This window comes from Myotis daubentonii, chromosome 6 (genome assembly GCF_963259705.1).
Source record: "Myotis daubentonii chromosome 6, mMyoDau2.1, whole genome shotgun sequence".
NCBI classification, from domain to species: domain Eukaryota; kingdom Metazoa; phylum Chordata; class Mammalia; order Chiroptera; family Vespertilionidae; genus Myotis; species Myotis daubentonii.
In genome coordinates, this window is record NC_081845.1 from 62,546,769 (window position 1) to 62,566,126 (window position 19,358).

The 19,358-nt window shown below is 40.8% G+C and overlaps 1 protein-coding gene across 1 annotated transcript in view; it reads left to right on the forward strand.

Annotated features, from left to right (window-relative positions):
* Positions 1-19,358, forward strand: part of IMPG1 (interphotoreceptor matrix proteoglycan 1) — a 119,150-nt gene that overhangs the window by 54,562 nt on the left and 45,230 nt on the right. The window contains exons 11-12 of the mRNA XM_059699709.1: positions 1,538-1,614; positions 2,551-2,629. Coding sequence (XP_059555692.1) covers positions 1,538-1,614; positions 2,551-2,629 — 156 coding nt within the window. The remainder of the gene's footprint in view (positions 1-1,537; positions 1,615-2,550; positions 2,630-19,358) is intronic.

Below are 19,358 nucleotides of genomic sequence, written 5' to 3' on the forward strand. Positions count from 1 at the left end.
GTCTCATGGTCACTGTCATTTTTATTGGGTCTTGCAGAATCTATCATTTCTGTGACAGGCGCATCATGTATGATATCATTTCTATCTTTCCTCACTCCAACCTGTGTCTCATTTGATGAGTCTTTGGTGACCACTTCACACCAAGAATAGCTCTAGGAGAAGCCAAGAATGTCAGTCAAGTCCAGTTCAACCACCCAGTAGAGCCCAGGGAGAGAGAGTAACCCCTGGACAGTTCTGTTCCCCTGGCAAAACCCAGATTCCCTTATTAGTAATTGATCAAGTCCCAAAAGGAAACAGATGGCACATTCAAATTAGGGTCATGTGAGACTAGTTTGATAAAAGGACTATTTATAAAGGTTTCCCTAATGTCCAAAGGAATAGGACAGTTCCTTGGGCCTAGAAGCAGCAAGGGCCCATTACGACCTCCTGGCCTGAAGGGTTGCCTAATGAACTAAGCCATCCCCAAAAACAGAGGGCAAGCAATCATTGACATATCCCATATAAGACAACCTCCTGGGGCAGATAGTAGTGGGAAGAGAAGAGGAGCGTGGTTCTAAAGAAGTCAACCAGATAATCAGGCACACTCAAATCTTCAGTGGGTGCCTGGAGGGACCCAGGAGCCTGGGACTCAACTCCTCAGTAGGCCCAGTACTCCTGGCTTAATACATGGCAACCGAAATGCCATTTTAGTGTGACATGGCATGAAGCTAGCATTCTCTGCCAGTTCTGTCTCTCTGGCGTCTATAGTCAAACTCAACACTGAAAAGCTTCACAAAAACCTCTTGGTACAATGCGCAGGGTAAGTGAATCTACTAGACAAGAAAAGGTGGACTTCAGACTCATCTCAGAGACCATCTGGTTTGTCTCTTTGTTGAATCCTCTAGGACAGTGGTTCTCAACCTTGGCTGCACATTAGAATCACCTGGGAATCTTTTTAAAATCCTGATTTCTGGGCCTCATCCTCCGGATATGCTGTTTCTTTGTTACTAGTGTTGTGGCCCCACCCCATAACAAAGAAACAGAATTTCCGGAGGATGAGGCCCAGAAATCAGGATTTTAAAAAGATTCCCAAGTGATTCTAATGTGCCGCCAAGGTTGAGAACCACTGGGCTAGGAGGTTCTGAGAATCAGGCTTTGGTTTGAAAGTAGGACTCTGCAAATGGTTCTTGGGTGCAGTATTTATTCGAGCCAGTTCTGTTAGGTTTTGTCAGTTCAGTGATGTTTTCATCCTCACTGGCCTAGCCAATCAACCTGTCTGCTTAATCCAAATCTGTACAATAAAACTAAACACCCTAAAAATCCACCTTAATAATTGCTCTTATCACGTAAGCATGCAAGACACACCCCTTGCATCTGTCCTTCAATTTATCCTTCAGATCAGTGACCCTTAGCTTATGTGATGACTTCTTAATGATGGGTTGCACCACTCCTTAAGAACTGATTAGTGCCACACTTTCCACCCTAACTGTTTTACTGCCCAAACACAAAAGGAAAGTGAGAAAATAAACACTCAAATCTTGTGATTTTTCATCCACAGAAATTGTTGGGTCATTGCCTGGCTCTGCTCCCAACAGCCAGTCAGTGCTGCCTACACTCCTTGCTGGTTTCACAAAGGTGAGTTTGTTGTCCTTTTGTTCTTCAAATAGAAACAAGGCCTCAAAAATATTCCAACAACAAAAAAGACAGAACAGAGCAAACTCTCCTCTGCAGTACTTAGTGCTTTTTATAGGCAGTAGTTGATTACCCACTTTCCGTATCTGTATTCGTAAAACACAGAAAATGTATGTACACTTTAACAGCTAATAGGTCAATTTTGAAAATGAAATGTCTTCTAATAAACACTGCCTTTATACTTATTCAAAGGGTGTGTATACTTTTTTAAGGGACACCCTAAAACTTAAAGTTTCCTTCACTGTAGTCAGATCTTTATTTCAATCAGAGTCAAGATTTGCTCTGTTTTTGATAAAATAAACACATGTTCATAAACTGAAAAGAATACTTAAAGCGGAATATTTTATTTAACTTCCACAAATAAACATAATTTACAAGTTGGTTCTTAAGGTCTTATCTATATACTGGTATTTATTTATGGGGATCTCATAAGTACAAAATAACATCTTAGAAAGTAAAAATAATAAATTCAGTAATAGTTTTTGTTTCATTTAAAGCTATGTTCATTTAATTTGTGCCAAAAGTTGTCACTGGGGTATTCATAAATGAAAGTGCTGACTAAGCTTTATTGCCTCTTTAAATAAAGAATTCATAAACTCAAACATGATAGACATAATTCAAAGTATTTCAGTTATGAGTTAACTCTGCATAGGCAGAGTCAATTAGGCACCCCAATAGAGTTCATGTTACCACTGTATTGGTGCATGCATCCTGTTTAGGACATATTTCTCTATCAGAACCTATATCAGAATCTACAGTAGATTCAAGTCAACTAAACTGACTTGCTTAAATTTAAATGAAAAATATATAGATTATAGCCCTTCTCATATTAAAAAAAAAAGTCCCTTCTCCACATGTCTTTCTATATTCATTCTTCAGGATGCTACTTTGAGTCCAGAACTTCCTCTTGGTCAACCCAGGCTCAAAACAGTGGACAGAGAAGGACACAGTCTACCTGGTGAGTTCTTCCTTCCCACAAAGTCTATGTTAGATAACAACATCCTCTTTGAGAAATCCATGTATGACACTACCTCAAAGACCAGTGACAAAGCCCCCTTGACTCAGAGAAGCTTTCCTCACCCAGCACTGCCGACAGGACAGCAGTCCATTGACCCACCCTCCTCTGAAAAGGAGGACACCCTGCATGTCCTTCCCTCCGCTCTAGTCCCCAGGATCACAGAGAGCACTAGCAGCCCTTTCCTCGTGGACCTGGGGAGAGAAACTCAAACCAAAGCAGCCCCAACAGTTACCCACACAGAACAGCCATCTCTACTGGGCTTCAAATTTGAGAGTCCATCGGGACAAGGTAGGGCACAAAGCCCAAGTCCACAACGAGGAACTATGGCAATACAGGATTGGGCCTTCACAATCAGTATATGGATTCCTACTTGCCACATACAGGCTGACCATTTGATACTGTCTGTTCTGCTACGTGTGTTTCTTTAGCACTGGTTAGGTCATATGTAATTGATCCATAAGAGCGTCAGCAAACATTTAAATCTTCTTGATTCACTTCTGAATTTCCGAACATGTTCATTTTTGAGGCAATAGGGTCAAACATGCTCACAATTAAAGAGAAATCTTTAATAATATATGAAGATCTTTAAAAAAAATAAACCCTCCTGAAAATTCTGAAGAAGAGTCTATTTGGTGCAAGAAGTAGCTGATTCAGTGGCTTCAGAAACCCCTATGCTTTCCACTTTATACAGTTCTGTGATGAAACCGTAAGTAAAGATGTCTCTAAGGAAACATGAGCCCCAAGATACAAGGTGGTTAAGGATACATTGTGGTTCGAAGTTCAAATGCCGGTGGAGATGTGTTATGGCTGATATTTTTAATAGGATTGTTCCTGTCTTAGTTAGAGTTCTTCTTTACAAAAGTCTACAGATTTTGAGTGTTCCATCTCAATCCTATTTTCCTCATAAACCTGTATGCAATTGGTATGCAATTTTATGGAATACTACGTTTTTCACAAACACATACATGTCACAATAGCAGAACCACCTATACAGATTATATTTTATTTACATGATTACCAGTGAATACATGTTAACCAACATTTGTTACAAACCAATTCTGCAGTTAGTGGTTTAAAACAACAATAATTTATTTTTCCCATAAATCTGAAATGTGGACAGGGACCAGTGGCAACAGCTCTTCTCTGCCCCATTATGTAAACTAGAGTACCTCCACTGATGTTGAAGATCTTTTTCCAAAATGTTCTCTACTTGGCTGGCAAATCAGTGCTCAGCAGAGCTGTTGGCGGGGCTCTCATTTCTGCTCTCTCTAGGCCTCTCCCAGGGGCTGCTTGGGCTTCCTCACAGCATCACAGCTGGATGCAAAGAGTCAGTGTTGCAAGAGACAGACAGCTGTCACTCTCTTAAGGGCCAAGAAATGGTGTCACTTGCTCACTTCCTAGTGACGAAGCAGCCATGGAGCCCATCTTGATTCAAGAGGAGGGAACACAGAACTTATCTCTTGATGGGAGAGCTATCAAAGACTTTATGGCCAATTTTAATCAACCACATTTCACATCAACCACCACTATATTGATTTTTAAATCATTTGATAGTTTGATAAAACAAAATTAATCTTTTGGTGAAATAATTGATATGAAGTGCTCACTGGATATAATAACAATATTATATCATAGAAACTTATTATAAGATCAGCATTTCAGGTAGATTCATAAATATAATAGTATATCTATGATGAAAGTATTGTCTTTTCAAAATTGCTTTACTGTTCTCATTTTATTTATACCTTTTATTCCTTTTGTTCATGAATATAGCATAGATATAGTCTAGTTAAGTTACTGTGTTTCACAGATGAGAAAACCAAGCCTAGAGATGTGAGGTCCTTGCTCAAGGTCACACTACAGCTGGTTGCAAAACCAAGGTCATTCAAGTTTCCTCCACCTATTATACTATGTTTGGCTTAGTATTATATATATATAATACTATATATATTTATATATACTCATCATTAAATTTATATATATATATATGTATATATATATATATATTTAATGCACCGATATATATATATATATATATATATATTCATCATTAAAAATATATATTCTGTCAAACTTACTTTGCCCTCAAACCCAGCCTCTTCTTTCTCTATTTCATATGCTGTCTTTTTAATTTTATTTTTTAATAGACTTCTGGGTCTTTACTATCTCACCTCCTAATCACCACAAAGTTTCACAAGTTTTCACTTCTAATCACAGTTTACAGGGATAGAGTTTTCACAGATGGTTTCCTAATTAATCCATTTAGCAACCTCATTTCCATCTTCATTTTACTTGATGTTTCTGGTGTGTGGTGCTTGTTAACCACTCTCATCATGAAACTTTATTTTGGTTCTCACAAATGACTTCCTTCCTGGTTCTCCTACTCCCTGACTCTGACTCCTCAGTCTCCTGCCCTGGGGCCTGTCACTAGGTGTGTTTTTTTTTAATAATTTGTTTATTAAAATCCTACCTTATTAAAAAAAACTGTGATGAATTACAGACATGCATAAAATACAATAAGATTTTATTTTTAAAGACTTGAATAACAAAGGAAGAAAAGATAAAACAAAAATAAGTCAGATGACAGAGTAATGAAAATGCTTTGGAACTAGGTAGAGGTGGTAGTTACACAACATTGTGAATTTATGAATTTACAATTACTGAATAGTTCATTTTAAAGTGGTGAATTTTATGTCACGTTTCACCTCAATATGTCTTTTTAAAAATCAGATGACTATATAGGGAAACTTGTGTACAAAATAAACTTGATAAAGCTCTTTCAACTTCTTTTAGGTGGTTGATGCATTTGGCTGGGAGCTTCTTAGCAGACTGTGCAATGAGGATAACACAGGTCATATAATTCCGTGTCTGCATGCTTTCAGCATGGTAATTGCTTAGGAGAAAGAATTTCTCCTAAGAATCCTCATAAGGGAGAGAGTCCTGTCTGCCATTAACCTCCCTCTGTATAAAATCAGTGTCAGGTGTTTCCCTTAAGGCCCTCACTAGAGATGTGTAATGAATGCCGGAGCCCAATTTACAGCACTTCTCTGAGGGGCTGGGTTCTGACAGCCCACCTTAATTCCAGGATTGACTTTAGAGTATCTAGAGGAAAGAATGTGCTTCATAACCTTCAGTCAATGCTCTATAAATAGCTATTAGATCTCATAACTGAGTTTTTGATTAGTATTGACCAAGAAGCACTATATTTGCTGACATGAGCCTAGAGTGCAAATATTCTGTGGCCAATTAAAGGCAGATCCATATGCTTTCGTAATCAGCCCAAGTAGGGATAGAAATGACTTATCCTAATGAAAAATGAAGTCCCTAACTAGGAAAAATTCTTGATAAAAAGGCATTTCAGTTACATACATGGAAATGGGAGGGGGAAGAGCACTCTAGACAAGACTGAGTGTTCCTCCCTCATGAAAACAGTTCTGGGTCTCACCAAGGCACAGGTAAAGGACAACTAAGACTCCAAAGTTCTGCACCATGGAATTGCTGAGGTAATTTTAGCCTGGAAAACTTTTAAGGTTAGTGTCACCAAACGCCCACGAAGCCATTAAAATCTTAGTAAAGTGCTCCTAGAACTCTCTCGGCTTAAGCAGTTTAATGCAGTTGGTAATCCTCCTGAGATGAAGTACTGATAAAGTATGCCCCCAGAACACTAAATGAATTGGTATCTTATATAGAATTCCGAGGTCTTCTATTATTAATATTTTAGGGCAGTCTATCCCAAGCCATTCTTTCTTGCAGAGCCAGTTACCTGTTAAAATTACTCCTGTTTCATATAAACAAAAGTCATAAACATATGGGAGAAACTCTACATTCTTCCTCCACATACATCCAATTTGTTCAAAAATAATATTAAACCATTAGGATAGACATTTCTGTATAGTTTGTTTTAGGTGTGCGTAGGCAGCAATACATTTTTCTTTTTGCCCGTTAGAACGATCATCTCATCTATCAAAAGAGAAGCTCTTTAGTGTTCTTCCAAATTACAGACTTTTTCACTTGCTAGACACTCCATTTGAAATGTCAGCCTTAATAGATTGCAGCATTTTAAGTGGTGAAGAAGCAAACTGTCGGCAGAACTATCCCGCTGTCAAACATTTTGTGTTTTATTCCCCTGTATTAGTTTGGGTTCTCCAGAGAAACAGGACCAATGGGAGCGCTTATACATGTATAAAGAGGCTTCATCTAAGGAATTGGCTCACGTGGTTAGGGAGGCTGAGACGTTCCAAGATCTGCAGTCAGCAAGCTAGAGACTCTGGAGAGCCGATGGTAGAAGTCTCAGTCCCGGTTCTGGGCCAAAGGCAGGAGAAGGTCATGTCCCAGCTCAGACAGCCAGGCAAAGCATGGATTCTCCCTTACTCGCCCGTTCTCGTCCTATTCCAGTCTCCGGACAACTGTACGAGGCCCACCACATTGGGGAGGGCAATCTGCTTTACCAATCTACTGATTCAAACGTTAATCTCATCCAGAAACACCCTCACAGACACCCAAAAATAATGTTTAACCAAATATCTGGGCACCCATGGCACAGTCAAGGTAGCCATCACGCCCGGCCGGTGCGGCTCAGTGTTTGAGCGTCGATCTACGAACCAGGAGGTCATAGTGCTCTCCAAATTTTAAGTTGGGGATAGTCAGTGCTCTGCCCCATATTTTGGCTCCATACTGAACGGTAGTCCTCCACTTCCCTGCTGCACCTGCTGCTAAACCCTCACTCTCTCAGAATTCCAAACTTTTCCCCATTCCCTCTCCAAGGTCCGATCCAGTTTCTTATGGAGAGTAGTGATCTATTTAATCTCCTTTGATCATTTTACTGCACAGTGACCACATGTTTCTGAGATAAATGCTGCTGTTTCTGCAAAAGCAAAAGTAGGTAGAAGCATCTGTCGTTAGAAATTGTAGCTTTCCCTTCCTCCCAGGCTCACGGTCCTTTATAAGAACACACACACACACACATACACACACACACACACACACACTCACACACACACTCACACACACACTCACACACACACACTCACACACATACTTAGATGATACTATGTTTTCAGTAGCTCTGGCAACATCTCACCTTAATGCCACCATTTCTCCTTCTTTTCTCTTTTCTCAAGGAGCTCTTTTTCTCCTTCCACGTCACGCTAAGTTCATTCTCTGGTTTTACCTCCTAGGGCACTAGTACACATTGCTTCCCCCAGGGCTCCACAAAGCTTCCCTGCACATCCTTAGCTGGGAGATCGGTCTATCAGTGAATTCTGGGGCCACTGGGGGCCACGGATCCAAGGAAAACTCTGCCTGGGCCAGTAAACCAGAGTCCAAAAGGTTCACTTAAGTAGCAGTGGATCTCTGGGATGCTGTGCTCACTCATTTATTCATTCAACAGTTATTTAAGTTGTGCTTATTAGGTGCAGGGGATAAAGCAGACACAGTATGTGACCATCACGGTCTGAGTCTTCCCCGAAACAGACCCTGAGATGAGGATTTGATCATAAGTAGCTTGCCGCAGAGGTGATCCCAGGAAATGCAGTAAAGTAACAGGGAACTGAAACAGGGAAGGAATGGAAACCAAGACAGCCAATTCGCCCTGTGGCTGCTGGAGCTTATCCATGGTGCACTGGTGAATGTGACCAACCAATCTCAAAAAAAAAATAAAAAAATAAAAAAAAAAAAAAATATATATATATATATATATATATACACACACACACACATATATATATACACATGTATATATATATAATAAAAGTTTGCTGATACAGAGGATACTATAGCACACAATTTATAAATAACAATATGTATACTCTTTATTATTAATTCTATAAAGCCCATTGACTCTCCTAAGAAAGTAGTATTTAAACTGAGATCTGAGCGGCAGGACGGCAAACATTAAAATTGGAGAAGGATGGTAAATTTGGGAGTTTGGGCAGAAGAGAATGGCTGAAGCTGGCATATTGAAGGGAAGTGAAGAACCCCAGTGTAGCTAGAGCACAAAGAATTAGAAGTAGAAAACAATGAAGTTCTAGAAACAGAGCTTTATAAGCCTTGTCAAGAATCATTAAACAGTTTTAAGCAAAGGAATGACACATGTAATTTAAGTTGGAATAGATCTTCTGCCTGCATTGTGGAGAATTAGCTGGAGGTGGGCAAATACAAGTAATCGATTAGAAGAGCAATCCAGGCTAGAAATGGTGATAGCTTGGACTTGGGTGATAGAAGAGAGACTGACAGAGGTGGATTGATTTGAGTAGTATTTAAGAGGTAAACCATTATGAAGAATTCTGAGGCCATGAATAGCTTCATCAAGGAAGGCTGGCCTGATTAATGAGCAATATCTGTTAGAGGCTCATCTGTGGGAAGGGGTAATATATGTATCTGCAGTGTCAGCACTAAACCAGGGACTGGTTTTGGCCACGCCTCTCACTGTCCAAAATATTGCCTTCCTGTTACCGCTTTATGATCGTGAGACTAGTAAGCACTGTCAAGAAATGCCAGCTTTCACTGGTTCTCGGATCTGTGACATGGTCCCTTTTAGTATTTCCATCCATTTTTGTTGGCTCACATTTCCATAACTAGGAAGGTTAAGTATCCATTATTAGCAGTGCTTTTTATTGATCTGTCCAATATTTTACAGAGAAGAGAAATGGAGAGGTCGATAAATACAGGAAACTATGCCACATGAATAGATAAATATAATGATTCATGAGGACCCAGGAATTCTCTCTGTGACCAGCTTTAGGAAACTATTTCCAAGGTTACTTTAAATCTATAGAGCTAGTAGCACAGCACTTGATCCTCCTATGCATCCCAATTTAAATGATTTTTTTAAATATACTGTTTTATTGATTTCAGAGAGGGAAAGGAAGAGAGAGAGAGAGAGAGAGAGAGAGAGAGAGAGAGAGAGAGAGAGAAACAACAATGATGAGAGAAAATCATTGATCCCCTGCCTCCTGCACACTCCCTACCGGGGATCAACCTGCAACCCAGGCATGTGCCGTACAGGGAGTCAAACCGTGACCTCCTGGTTCATAGGTCGACGCTCAACCACTGAGCCACATCGGCCGGGCTACCCAGCCCAATTTAGAGGTTCCATTCTAAAAACCCAGTGGTTTGGGTTTTTAATTCTAGGTTTTTGGCATCTGTCATATTTTTTTACTTTCAGTTTAGCATCTACATTCCATCCCTTCTCATTTCTTGGAGTGGCCGCTGACAGACTGCAGGAGTTGGATTTGTATCCTGCCCCCTGTAGCTGAGATGCCAGCCCCTCCACAGTGCCAGGCTCAGCGAGAAGTGTTCTCCACACCACAGAGCCCTGAGGAGCCCAGCAGTCCCGCAGGCATTACCTGGGTGCCTCTGGGCTCAGTTCTGGGTCCTTTCCCACTGGCGGGAGCAGAAACCTATTGAGCACTAGTCCCTGGATCTTCCCATTGTGGAAAATAGCTTTAATGACACGGAAAATGTCTCTGCATGAATAAACCCTTAAATGCATTTCAAAATTAAGCCATTATGGCCATTTTAACAGAAATCTTAGCTTTAAAACATCCCTCATTTACCAAATGTGAAAAATTGAGAAAGTGCTCAGAAAAAAAGACAAAGAGAAGAAAGAGATTAAGGTGACCTTGATGGGGGAACTATGGGAGGAAATACATCGCTGTCAAAAACGCAACCCCATCTCTAGAATAAGAATGCACCGTCACATATGCCTGTGATGTTTCCAAGACCTAGATTTAGGGATAAATTAAAATGCCGTGCTGGGGAACTCAATACCACCGCGTTAGCATTGCTCAGCAAGCAGAGAGAATGGCTCTGAGAAAAGATTACGTTTACCCTGAGCCACAGTGCACTTTCCATTTATTCTCTCTATTTGAGACCTACACACATGAAATAAGTACAATGTAAGATTTATCTATAAAATATAGAGACTGCTTTGAATTTTTTATGTAGACCAAACATATATACAGAACAGCTTAGATCAGAGGAGAAGACCATCAGGGAGAAGCAGAGGCATCAAAGAAGGCATCCCTGGAGCTTTCAGTGGGTCCCGTGGTGCACACCACTTTGCTGAAGGGAAGGGAATGACTATGCAGGTAGGACACATTTCATAAGCAAAGAGGCAGAGGGTAGAGTGAGATTCAGAGAGGAATGCAGATAAATAAGTAGAGAAGGGATATGTATTAAGCAGGGCCTTCAAGTTGGGGGGAGAGTTTGTTCTGAGTTTTCAGGAAATAAAGGGGAGCGATGACAATGGAGCTTAGGAAAGTAAATCTGGCCACAGGTTGGTGCATAAAAAGTAGGGCAGTGAGGGATTTTTGTCCAACATCTGGTGGGAAGCTTTGGGGGCAGAAATGAGGGTAGGAGCAGAGGGAGGAGAGAAGAAAGAAGAGACACAGAGATTTATTTTTTAAAATAAAATAAACCAAAGACAACTTTTGCTAATGGTGGATGGAGAAGAGTCTGGATCACCATGTGGTTGAACACCTCCACATCATGTATGCTATACGTGAGACACCCTGGAATTTAAAACCTAATGGAACACAATGAGCAGCATTCTCTCTCTCTCTCTCTCTCTCTCTCTCTCTCTCTCTCTCTCTCTCTCTCTCTCTCCTCGTTCCTTCCCATTCTCCTCTTTCTTTCTTTGAAAAATCAGTACAAGTCAGAGAATAGGGGTTTTTGATATATATTTGGGAAGGGCCCACTTAAATGGTTTGAACTTTACATAGAAGTGAATTGGATTTTACATAAAGGTAAGTTAAATATTCAGTATATGTATTAGTCAGGGTTCTTCAGAAAAACAGAACCAACATGGGGTGTGTTGGGGGGGGAGGAGAATGATGATGATGATGATGATGAGAGAGAGAAAGAGAGAGAGAGAGAGAGAGAGAGAGAGACTTTAAGGAATTGGCTCCTGTGGAGTCTGGCAAGCCCAAAACCGGCAGGGTGCACCAGCAGGCTGGAGGCTCCAGGAAGAAGTTTGCTGCCAGAATTTTTATTCCCTCTGGAGAAGTCTTTTTTTTTTTTTAATTAAGAACTTCAGTTGATTGGATGAGTCTCGTCCACATTATGGTGGTTAATCTACTTTATACAAAGTCTACCGATTTAAATGTTAATCTCATTTTACTGGTAAAAATACCTTCACAGAAACATCTAAAATAATGTTTGACCAAATATCTGGCTACTGTGGCCCAGCCAACATGACACATAAACTTAACCATCACCGTAGGTCTGGAATGAGCTCAGCAGGGCAGGTAAGAAAGAGGGGGCGCTTCATACATTAGGTCAGCAGGAAAAAATGCAAAGCCAGGATTAGAACAGGCAGAATCAGGTCATAGCTCAACAACTCATCTGGCACAAAGAGCACGCAGGGCTGCCTGTGGAATGCCCTCAGTCACAGTGCAGCAGGTGCGCTGTCATGAGTAACAATAGGTAGTCAGCATTTGGAGAACTGGAAGGAGCCCCTGGTAGAAGAAGAGGGCGCAGGAACTGGAATGAGACCACAGAGACAGTTGCCCAGAAGAAAGCCATGGGGAGAGAAGCACAGAGGTAACGTGGCTATCTGGTCAAAGTGGCATCTTGCTCATTCCAGTCACCTATGCCCACTGGATAGCACTTCTCAAGTGTTCATAGCTACAAGGATTTCTGCTTCATGTACCCTTATCTTTTTGTGTTTCTTTGTGTGTGTTTGTTTTTTAAATATATTTTTATTGATTCAGAGAGGAAGGGAGAAAGAGAGAGAGAGAAACATCAATGATGAGAGAGAATCATTGATCGGCTGCCTCCTGCACACTCCTCCACCCGCCTCCACCCCCCTAATAGGGATCAAGCTTGCAACCCAGGCATGTGCCCTGACTAGGAATCGAACCATAACCTCCTGAGTCAAGGCTCAACTACTGAGCCCTGCCGGCGGGGCTACTCTTATCTTGACCCACACAAGGTAACATGAGAAGCTGGATGGGAAGGCAAATGTTTCTGCCCTACTTTTGCCCATTTCTACAGAGAATGGGAAGCAATGGTTGTGCAAATGGTTTGAAGCCAGAGAGTAACCAGGAGCAGAGTCAACTCTGAAACTATGGGGAAGGAATGTCACCGTGGGTCCTGTTATGGAGAATTGTAGTTTTATAATGCGATCAGCATTTTAATCAAAGAAACAACTCTTGCATTGAGAGAGAGTAACATCTTAGCAATACTAAGTTAGGAATAGCAAAATTATTTATAAATGGATTGAGGGGCATGGATGGAAATGCTCATGACTAATTTCCTTTAGTTTTTAAGTTTTGAGAAGGTGAAACTGGATTTCTGAAGCATCAGTAGATTACAAGTTGCAGGCAGTGGTCAGCTTATACTGGTAGAAGGGGAGTCTGCACAGGTCACGGAGCAAGTTTCTGTGATTGTCATGCCCTCCTCCTCCAAGTGACCAGTCACATCATCTACCTGACCTTAAAAATGTAAATGTCAGGAAATGGGATCTTCATCCTTAAATAGATCCTATTAATCTCAGAGAGAATTTAACATCTTTTGACCATTGAGTAAAACAAGTGAAAAGAGAAATTTCAGTTTCTCTTCTATTTTTCTTGTTTGGCAATGAATGAGATAGAAAAATAACAACTCTCCGTTGCTATTTGGCAAGTTTTTTGTATTGTCAGGTTAAATACTTATTTATCTGTGTGTGTGTTTTTAATTATATCTTTAAATTCTCAATCCAGATTTTCATTCTGTACGACGACAAATTACCATTGACTTGGGTCTTTAAGTGAGTGCATGCAATAATTTTAGTCAGGATTCTCAGTTGTCTATATGTGACATTCCTGAATGATCTTCCAGTAAATTTCTTCAACTTTGAAAGCCAGAAACACTCAAGGGTACTAAGCAAATTGTGGGCACCACTTTTTATAAACATCTTTTGTATGTAAAATTTAAATAGAGGTAGTTAGACATGATGCTTTATTCAAAAATGGAGCAAGAAATATTACAGCTGGGAGGACTGGGCAGTGGGGAGGAGGAGGAAGGCCAGGAGAGAGGAAATGAGATGGACAGACTACAACTGAAATAGCTAAAAGGACCTTTTAGTTGTGGGAAATATTTGCTTTAATCAGGGAATCTGGAGGACAACAAAACAGAAGCTGAACAAGGGTAGAGACCTTGGGAATAGAAGAGTAGAAATGCAGGGGCTTCCTGAAAGGGAGGCTGCAGCTACAACTCAAGCATTTTCCTGGGAGAACCATTAAGAAAGATTAACATTTGATGGAGGGCCAGGAGGGCCAGGAGTAGGAAAGAGCGCCTAGGAGCTCAGGGAACGGAGAAAAGCAGAATTAACTCAAGGAAGCAGATTCATCTTTTAAGTAGGACAGAGCCGCGCTGCCCCCGTGCCGTGTGCCTGTGGTTTGCTAACTCTCTTGTAAACTGTACTCATGATCCCCACATTGCTCTATGGGGCAGAGTCCTTTTAATGGCTCCCATGGAAATGAGAGTGAAAATTTAAGCAAGACTTTACTGACAGACTGATGTTCAGGAGGAAGACCTGCCCATCCTCCTGGGGATGACAGAGAGGGTAAGACTTGTGGGAGCCTGACAGTCTGTGTTTCATCCCAGCTGAGCCTTTTCGCTTAACGCCTCTGTCAATGAAGTTTGTTCTTCTTAAGCAAAGAGAAAGTTAAGCATAGCCAAAGAAAACCAGGAGATGAGTACTGCCTTGCCGAGGCCGTAACTGCCTTAATAGTCGTTATGGAAAATGGAACCGCTACTTGAGTCATCTATGAGTGCCCAGAATTCCTGGATATTTTTTTTTTAAGGAAAAAGAAAAAATGGTTTTGAGAATACTTTTCTTATATTTAGTTCTATGTAAAAAGTCTCATTTCTGGAGCAATTTAATCCATGCTTCATCATATCCAAAAGATATGAAACTCTCCTGTTTCCATGAGAATCATCTGAGGTTTTGTTGGTTTGTAGGCTTGTTTTGTTTTTAAGTTTATAGCCTTCACATACAAACTAGTGAATTTCTCTCCCGGGAAGTCTCATTTTCTCTCCTCATTGCTAAGGTGTCTGCTTCCTCTTATGAAACACAGGCTGGTGAAGCGATCCAGTCTGAGATGTTACGCAGCTTGGAGCAATGTCCCCACAATGGTCATTTCCAACCCTCATTTTTAATACCCACTTTGCTTAAAAAGGACAAGTTGTATTACAAGTGTCATTCTCTTCTACTCTCAAGGCATTTTCCCATTTCAAATTGCAGTGACTTCACCATCAACTCAAAGCCAACGTACTCAGCATTTGATCAACCAGGTGTTTTTCCTCAGATTTTATTATAATAATTTTTTAAAATATAGTTTCATTTATTTCAGAGAAGAAGGGAGGAGGAGAGGGAGATAGAAACATCAATGATGAAAGAGAATCATTGATCGGCTGCCCCTGTACGCCCCACACTGGGGATCGAGCCAACAACAGGACATGTACCCTGATCTGGAATCAAACCTCCTAGCTCAGTGGTCGGCAAACTCATTAGTCAACAGAGCCAAATATCAACAGTACAACGATTGAAATTTCTTTTGAGAGCCAAATTTTTTAAACTTAAACTATATAGGTAGGTACATTGTTATTAACTTACTTAGGGTACTCCTAAGCTGGCCTTTGCTAAAAACGTCCTCAATCTGATTGAGGTATGTTCGCTGAGGTTGACCCCTTCCAACTCTCCCATCCACACTCATCTTGTACACTTGTTTCATCTGTCTCCTTTCCGAAAACCGACTTCTGCGCATGGGCCATGAAGTTTCAATCGCACTGTACGTGCGTGCCCGCACGTGGTATTTTGTGGAAGAGCCACACTCAAGGGGCAAAGAGCCGCATGTGGCTCACGAGCCGCGGTTTTCTGACCACTGTCCTAGCTCATAGGTCGATGCTCAGCCACTGAGACACAGCCGCTGGGCATAATTTTAAGACCTCTAATCTAGTCTGGCTGGTGTTGTTCAGTGGTGAGTTTTTTTACCATAATGGTTTTTAGCATATTTATCAGTTATAGTTATCCATTTTAGTTGCCCTTGAATTGAAGCAATCTCACTCTGTGTGTGTGTGTGTGTGAGAGAGAGAGAGAGAGAGAGAGAGAGAGAGAGAGAGACATCGATGTGAGAGGTAAACATCAATTGATTGCCTCCCTGACCTCGGTATGTGCCCTGACTAGAAATTGAACCTGCAACGTGTGTGTGTGTGTGTGTGTGTGTGTGTGTGTGTTTGTACGGGACGACACCCCAACCAACTGAGCCACTTGGTCAGGGCACACTTTCCAACTTTTTTTTTGTTAAATATATTTCTTTATTGATTTCAGAGAGGAAGGGAGAAGGAGAGAGAGAGATAGAAACATCAATGATGAGAGAGAATCATTGATTGGATGCTTCCTGCACACCCCCTACTGGGGATCAAGCCCACAACCCAGGCATGTGCCCTTGGCCGGAATCGAACCTGGGACCCTTCAGTCCACAGGCTGACTCTCTATCTACTGAGCCAAGCTGGCCAGGGCTCTCCAACTTTTTATACTAACTCTTTCCATGATCTTCTTTTCCTCTACCCCAGTCAGACAAAGGGATGGAGGGATGGGTGATAGAAGGTGGATCAATGTTAATGACAATGATGATGTCCTGGATTTTAAATATGGGAATGCTCCCGGCATTGTTTTTGGTGGCAGTGAGAATCATAGAGTGCTCTGGCTGGTGCAGGGTCATAGATACAAAATGTGAACCTCATCAGTGTAACACTTTATCTCCTCACCATGGTTAAAATGTTCCATTAAAGGTGAAAGAGACGATTTGCTCAAAAAGATAGCAATGCTTCGGGCATTCTCCATGACAGGTAAGGAGAATTTGAATACATTTTCTTTATTCAGATAGTAAATAATAAACTCTTGCATGAATTATTCAGGATTTCTTCTTAATGTTCACATTCCCTATGCTTTCAGCCTTAGCAGGATACTACAGATCTTACCCCTACACCACCTACAATGGCCTATGGAATTGAATTTTTTAATAGCTTGATGTTATAATTTATTCAGATATAGTTCATTACTCTTAATAAATCTTTCAGATTCTTCAAAATCTTGTGTAAAATTAAAGCAGCTGAAATATTATACTTTAGATAGAATTGACAATACCAAGAGCTTGAAATTAGCCAGACATCTAATCCACTAAAGGCAGTGCGGGTGCTTTTTGCACATCACCTGAGGATCAGTGGGGCTTAGAAATTTGAATTTGGAATAATTCCAACTGGCACTATTCATGTATCCCCCCCCCCCAAAAGCCCATGCTTCCAAACTATCCTTTAAAAACAGAAATTTAGAAACAGACTCTTACATTCTTCTCTTCTTCGTACACGATGATTCCCTCTGATAGCTGATAGAATATGATGAAATCCAGAAATAGCCGCAAAATATGTATTTCAGACCAACTTTCAGCATGCATTGAGGCAGGAAGGGGTTGTTTTTAAGTGGCTGAAATACAAATATCTCTTGCAACCATAACTTGGCAAAAGCCACTAAAAACTATCACACTGGTGCTCTCCCTGTGAGGGATTTATGTTCCATTAAGAAGTAAGCAACGCAAGATGTTAACCAGCTGGAATTGACAACATCCTGGAAATTCAAACATGCGTTTTAACATGTATTTGCTTTTTTAACAAGTTCTATAGATATACCGCAGAAAATGTCATATTTTTTCCAAAGTGGCATTCATTGATATAAAAAGCATTTTAAATGTCAAATGGAAGAACTTTCCTAAAGGAACTTCAATGTGACCACATTACAGATTTCTTCCTCTTCAGAGTTCAAAGCTACTGCCTAAAGTTGAATTTCTTTGCCTTTAATTAAATTCATTTTATTATTTTTTAAATATATTTTTATTGATTTTACAGAGGAAGGGAGAGGGACAGGGAGAGAGCGATAGAAACATCAATGATGAGAGAATCATTGATCAGCTGCCTCCTGCCTGCCCCCTACTGGGGAGCGAGCCAAAACCGGACATGTTCCCATGACTAGAGTTGAACCCGGGACCCTTTTGTCTACAGGCCAACACTATCCACTGAGCCAAACCAGCTAGGGCTAATTAAATTCATTTTAAAGAAGAGTTCCCCTTTTACGGACTCCGACAGATTTTGGTGTTCAACATAAATGTCCATAGCTCTTCTTGACCCAAGTCTTTACCGGCAAAATATATAAGAAAGAGGCGCCTGCGGATAAAGTAGGAACTGAGAGGGTTTAGGGCAGGAGAACGTGTTTTACAGCCTCTTCTGGGGCAGATCCAGGCTCAACTGCGTCACTGGACTTCAGTCAATATATATTTTCCCACAACAAACTGGAAAATCTATCTATCCCCTGCCAGTATTCTCAGACTTCTCCTGGGCACAGAATCCCTGGAGAGCTTGTTAAAACAGATTGCTGGGCCCTTCCCCCAGTGTGTCTGATTCACTGGGCCTGGGGTGGGGCAAATTCAATTTCTAACAAACTTCAGGTGATTCTAATGCAACTGGGAGGCTTCAGGCACATTGAGAAAACCACTGCTCCGCAGCGACGAAGGCCACTATACCTTCCATTTGGGCTTTAACATTTTCAAAGCTCCCTCATGCCTTTTTATGTAATCAACTCAGTTCTCCAGCACACCATGAGATGCACAGGATAGCTGCTATTCTCTCCGTTTCCTAGATAATAACTGAGAAACACTGAGGCTTCCCCCTCCATAGCCCCTGTCACAAATGAAGACAACCACCATCAATGAAAGTGCCCGTCCCCAGGCTGGACACCTATAAGTCACCCAAGATTTTTTTTCTCACACCACTCACATCTAGCCATTGTCCAAGTCAGGTTGTTTTTACTATCTCTCTTTCGGGTATCTTGGTCTCTTCCATATTTGAGCCTTTGCATACAGGATGGGGCAAAAGTAGGTTTATAGTTGTTTGAATGGAAAACAATACAATAATTAATAAATGATAATACAAAAATAAACTCTGTGTTTCATGTACTCACAACTGTAAACCTACTTCTGCCCAACGCTGATATATTTTCCTCTTCCTGATAACTTTGCTATTCATGTTTAAAAATTTCTGGGAAAATGTTTCACAGGATTTGATATATAATATTAAGTCAGGATGAGTAGACCTTTTATAAATACCTAATATAGTTTGTTCTCTTTTTAGCATTTGAAAACCCAATTTCTCCTTCAAATTTGCTCATTTTTTGGTACTTCTTTTTTTAAAGTCCCCATTCTGGAAGTGTGTAATTGTGTCTGAAATTATGTTGCTTGAAACACATGAGACATGGTCTTCGTGTGGAAACCTGAGCAACTGGTCCTCCAATGCACTGTGGAACCACATGCCCATTTCTCATACTGTATTCAACTTGTTTATTCTTCTCACAAGTACCATGGCTCTTCAGTCTTTCCATTTCCACTTGGTTCATTAATTTCTGCACCAGCCTCTTCAAGACCTGGGGTTTAAACAGGGTGAGCAGCTCTTTGGAGAAAACGTTTATTGCTAATAAGATGCAATTGTTCTTTTATTGTGAGGTTTTCTGAGGAATATAAACAGACTCACAACTGTGAAATGCACTTGATGTAATTTTCCTTAACTCACAAGCCTGCAGTCTGTGTTTTCAATGTAAAAAGGCCTCTCTGCCCCCTTGCTTAGAGATGGCTCATGC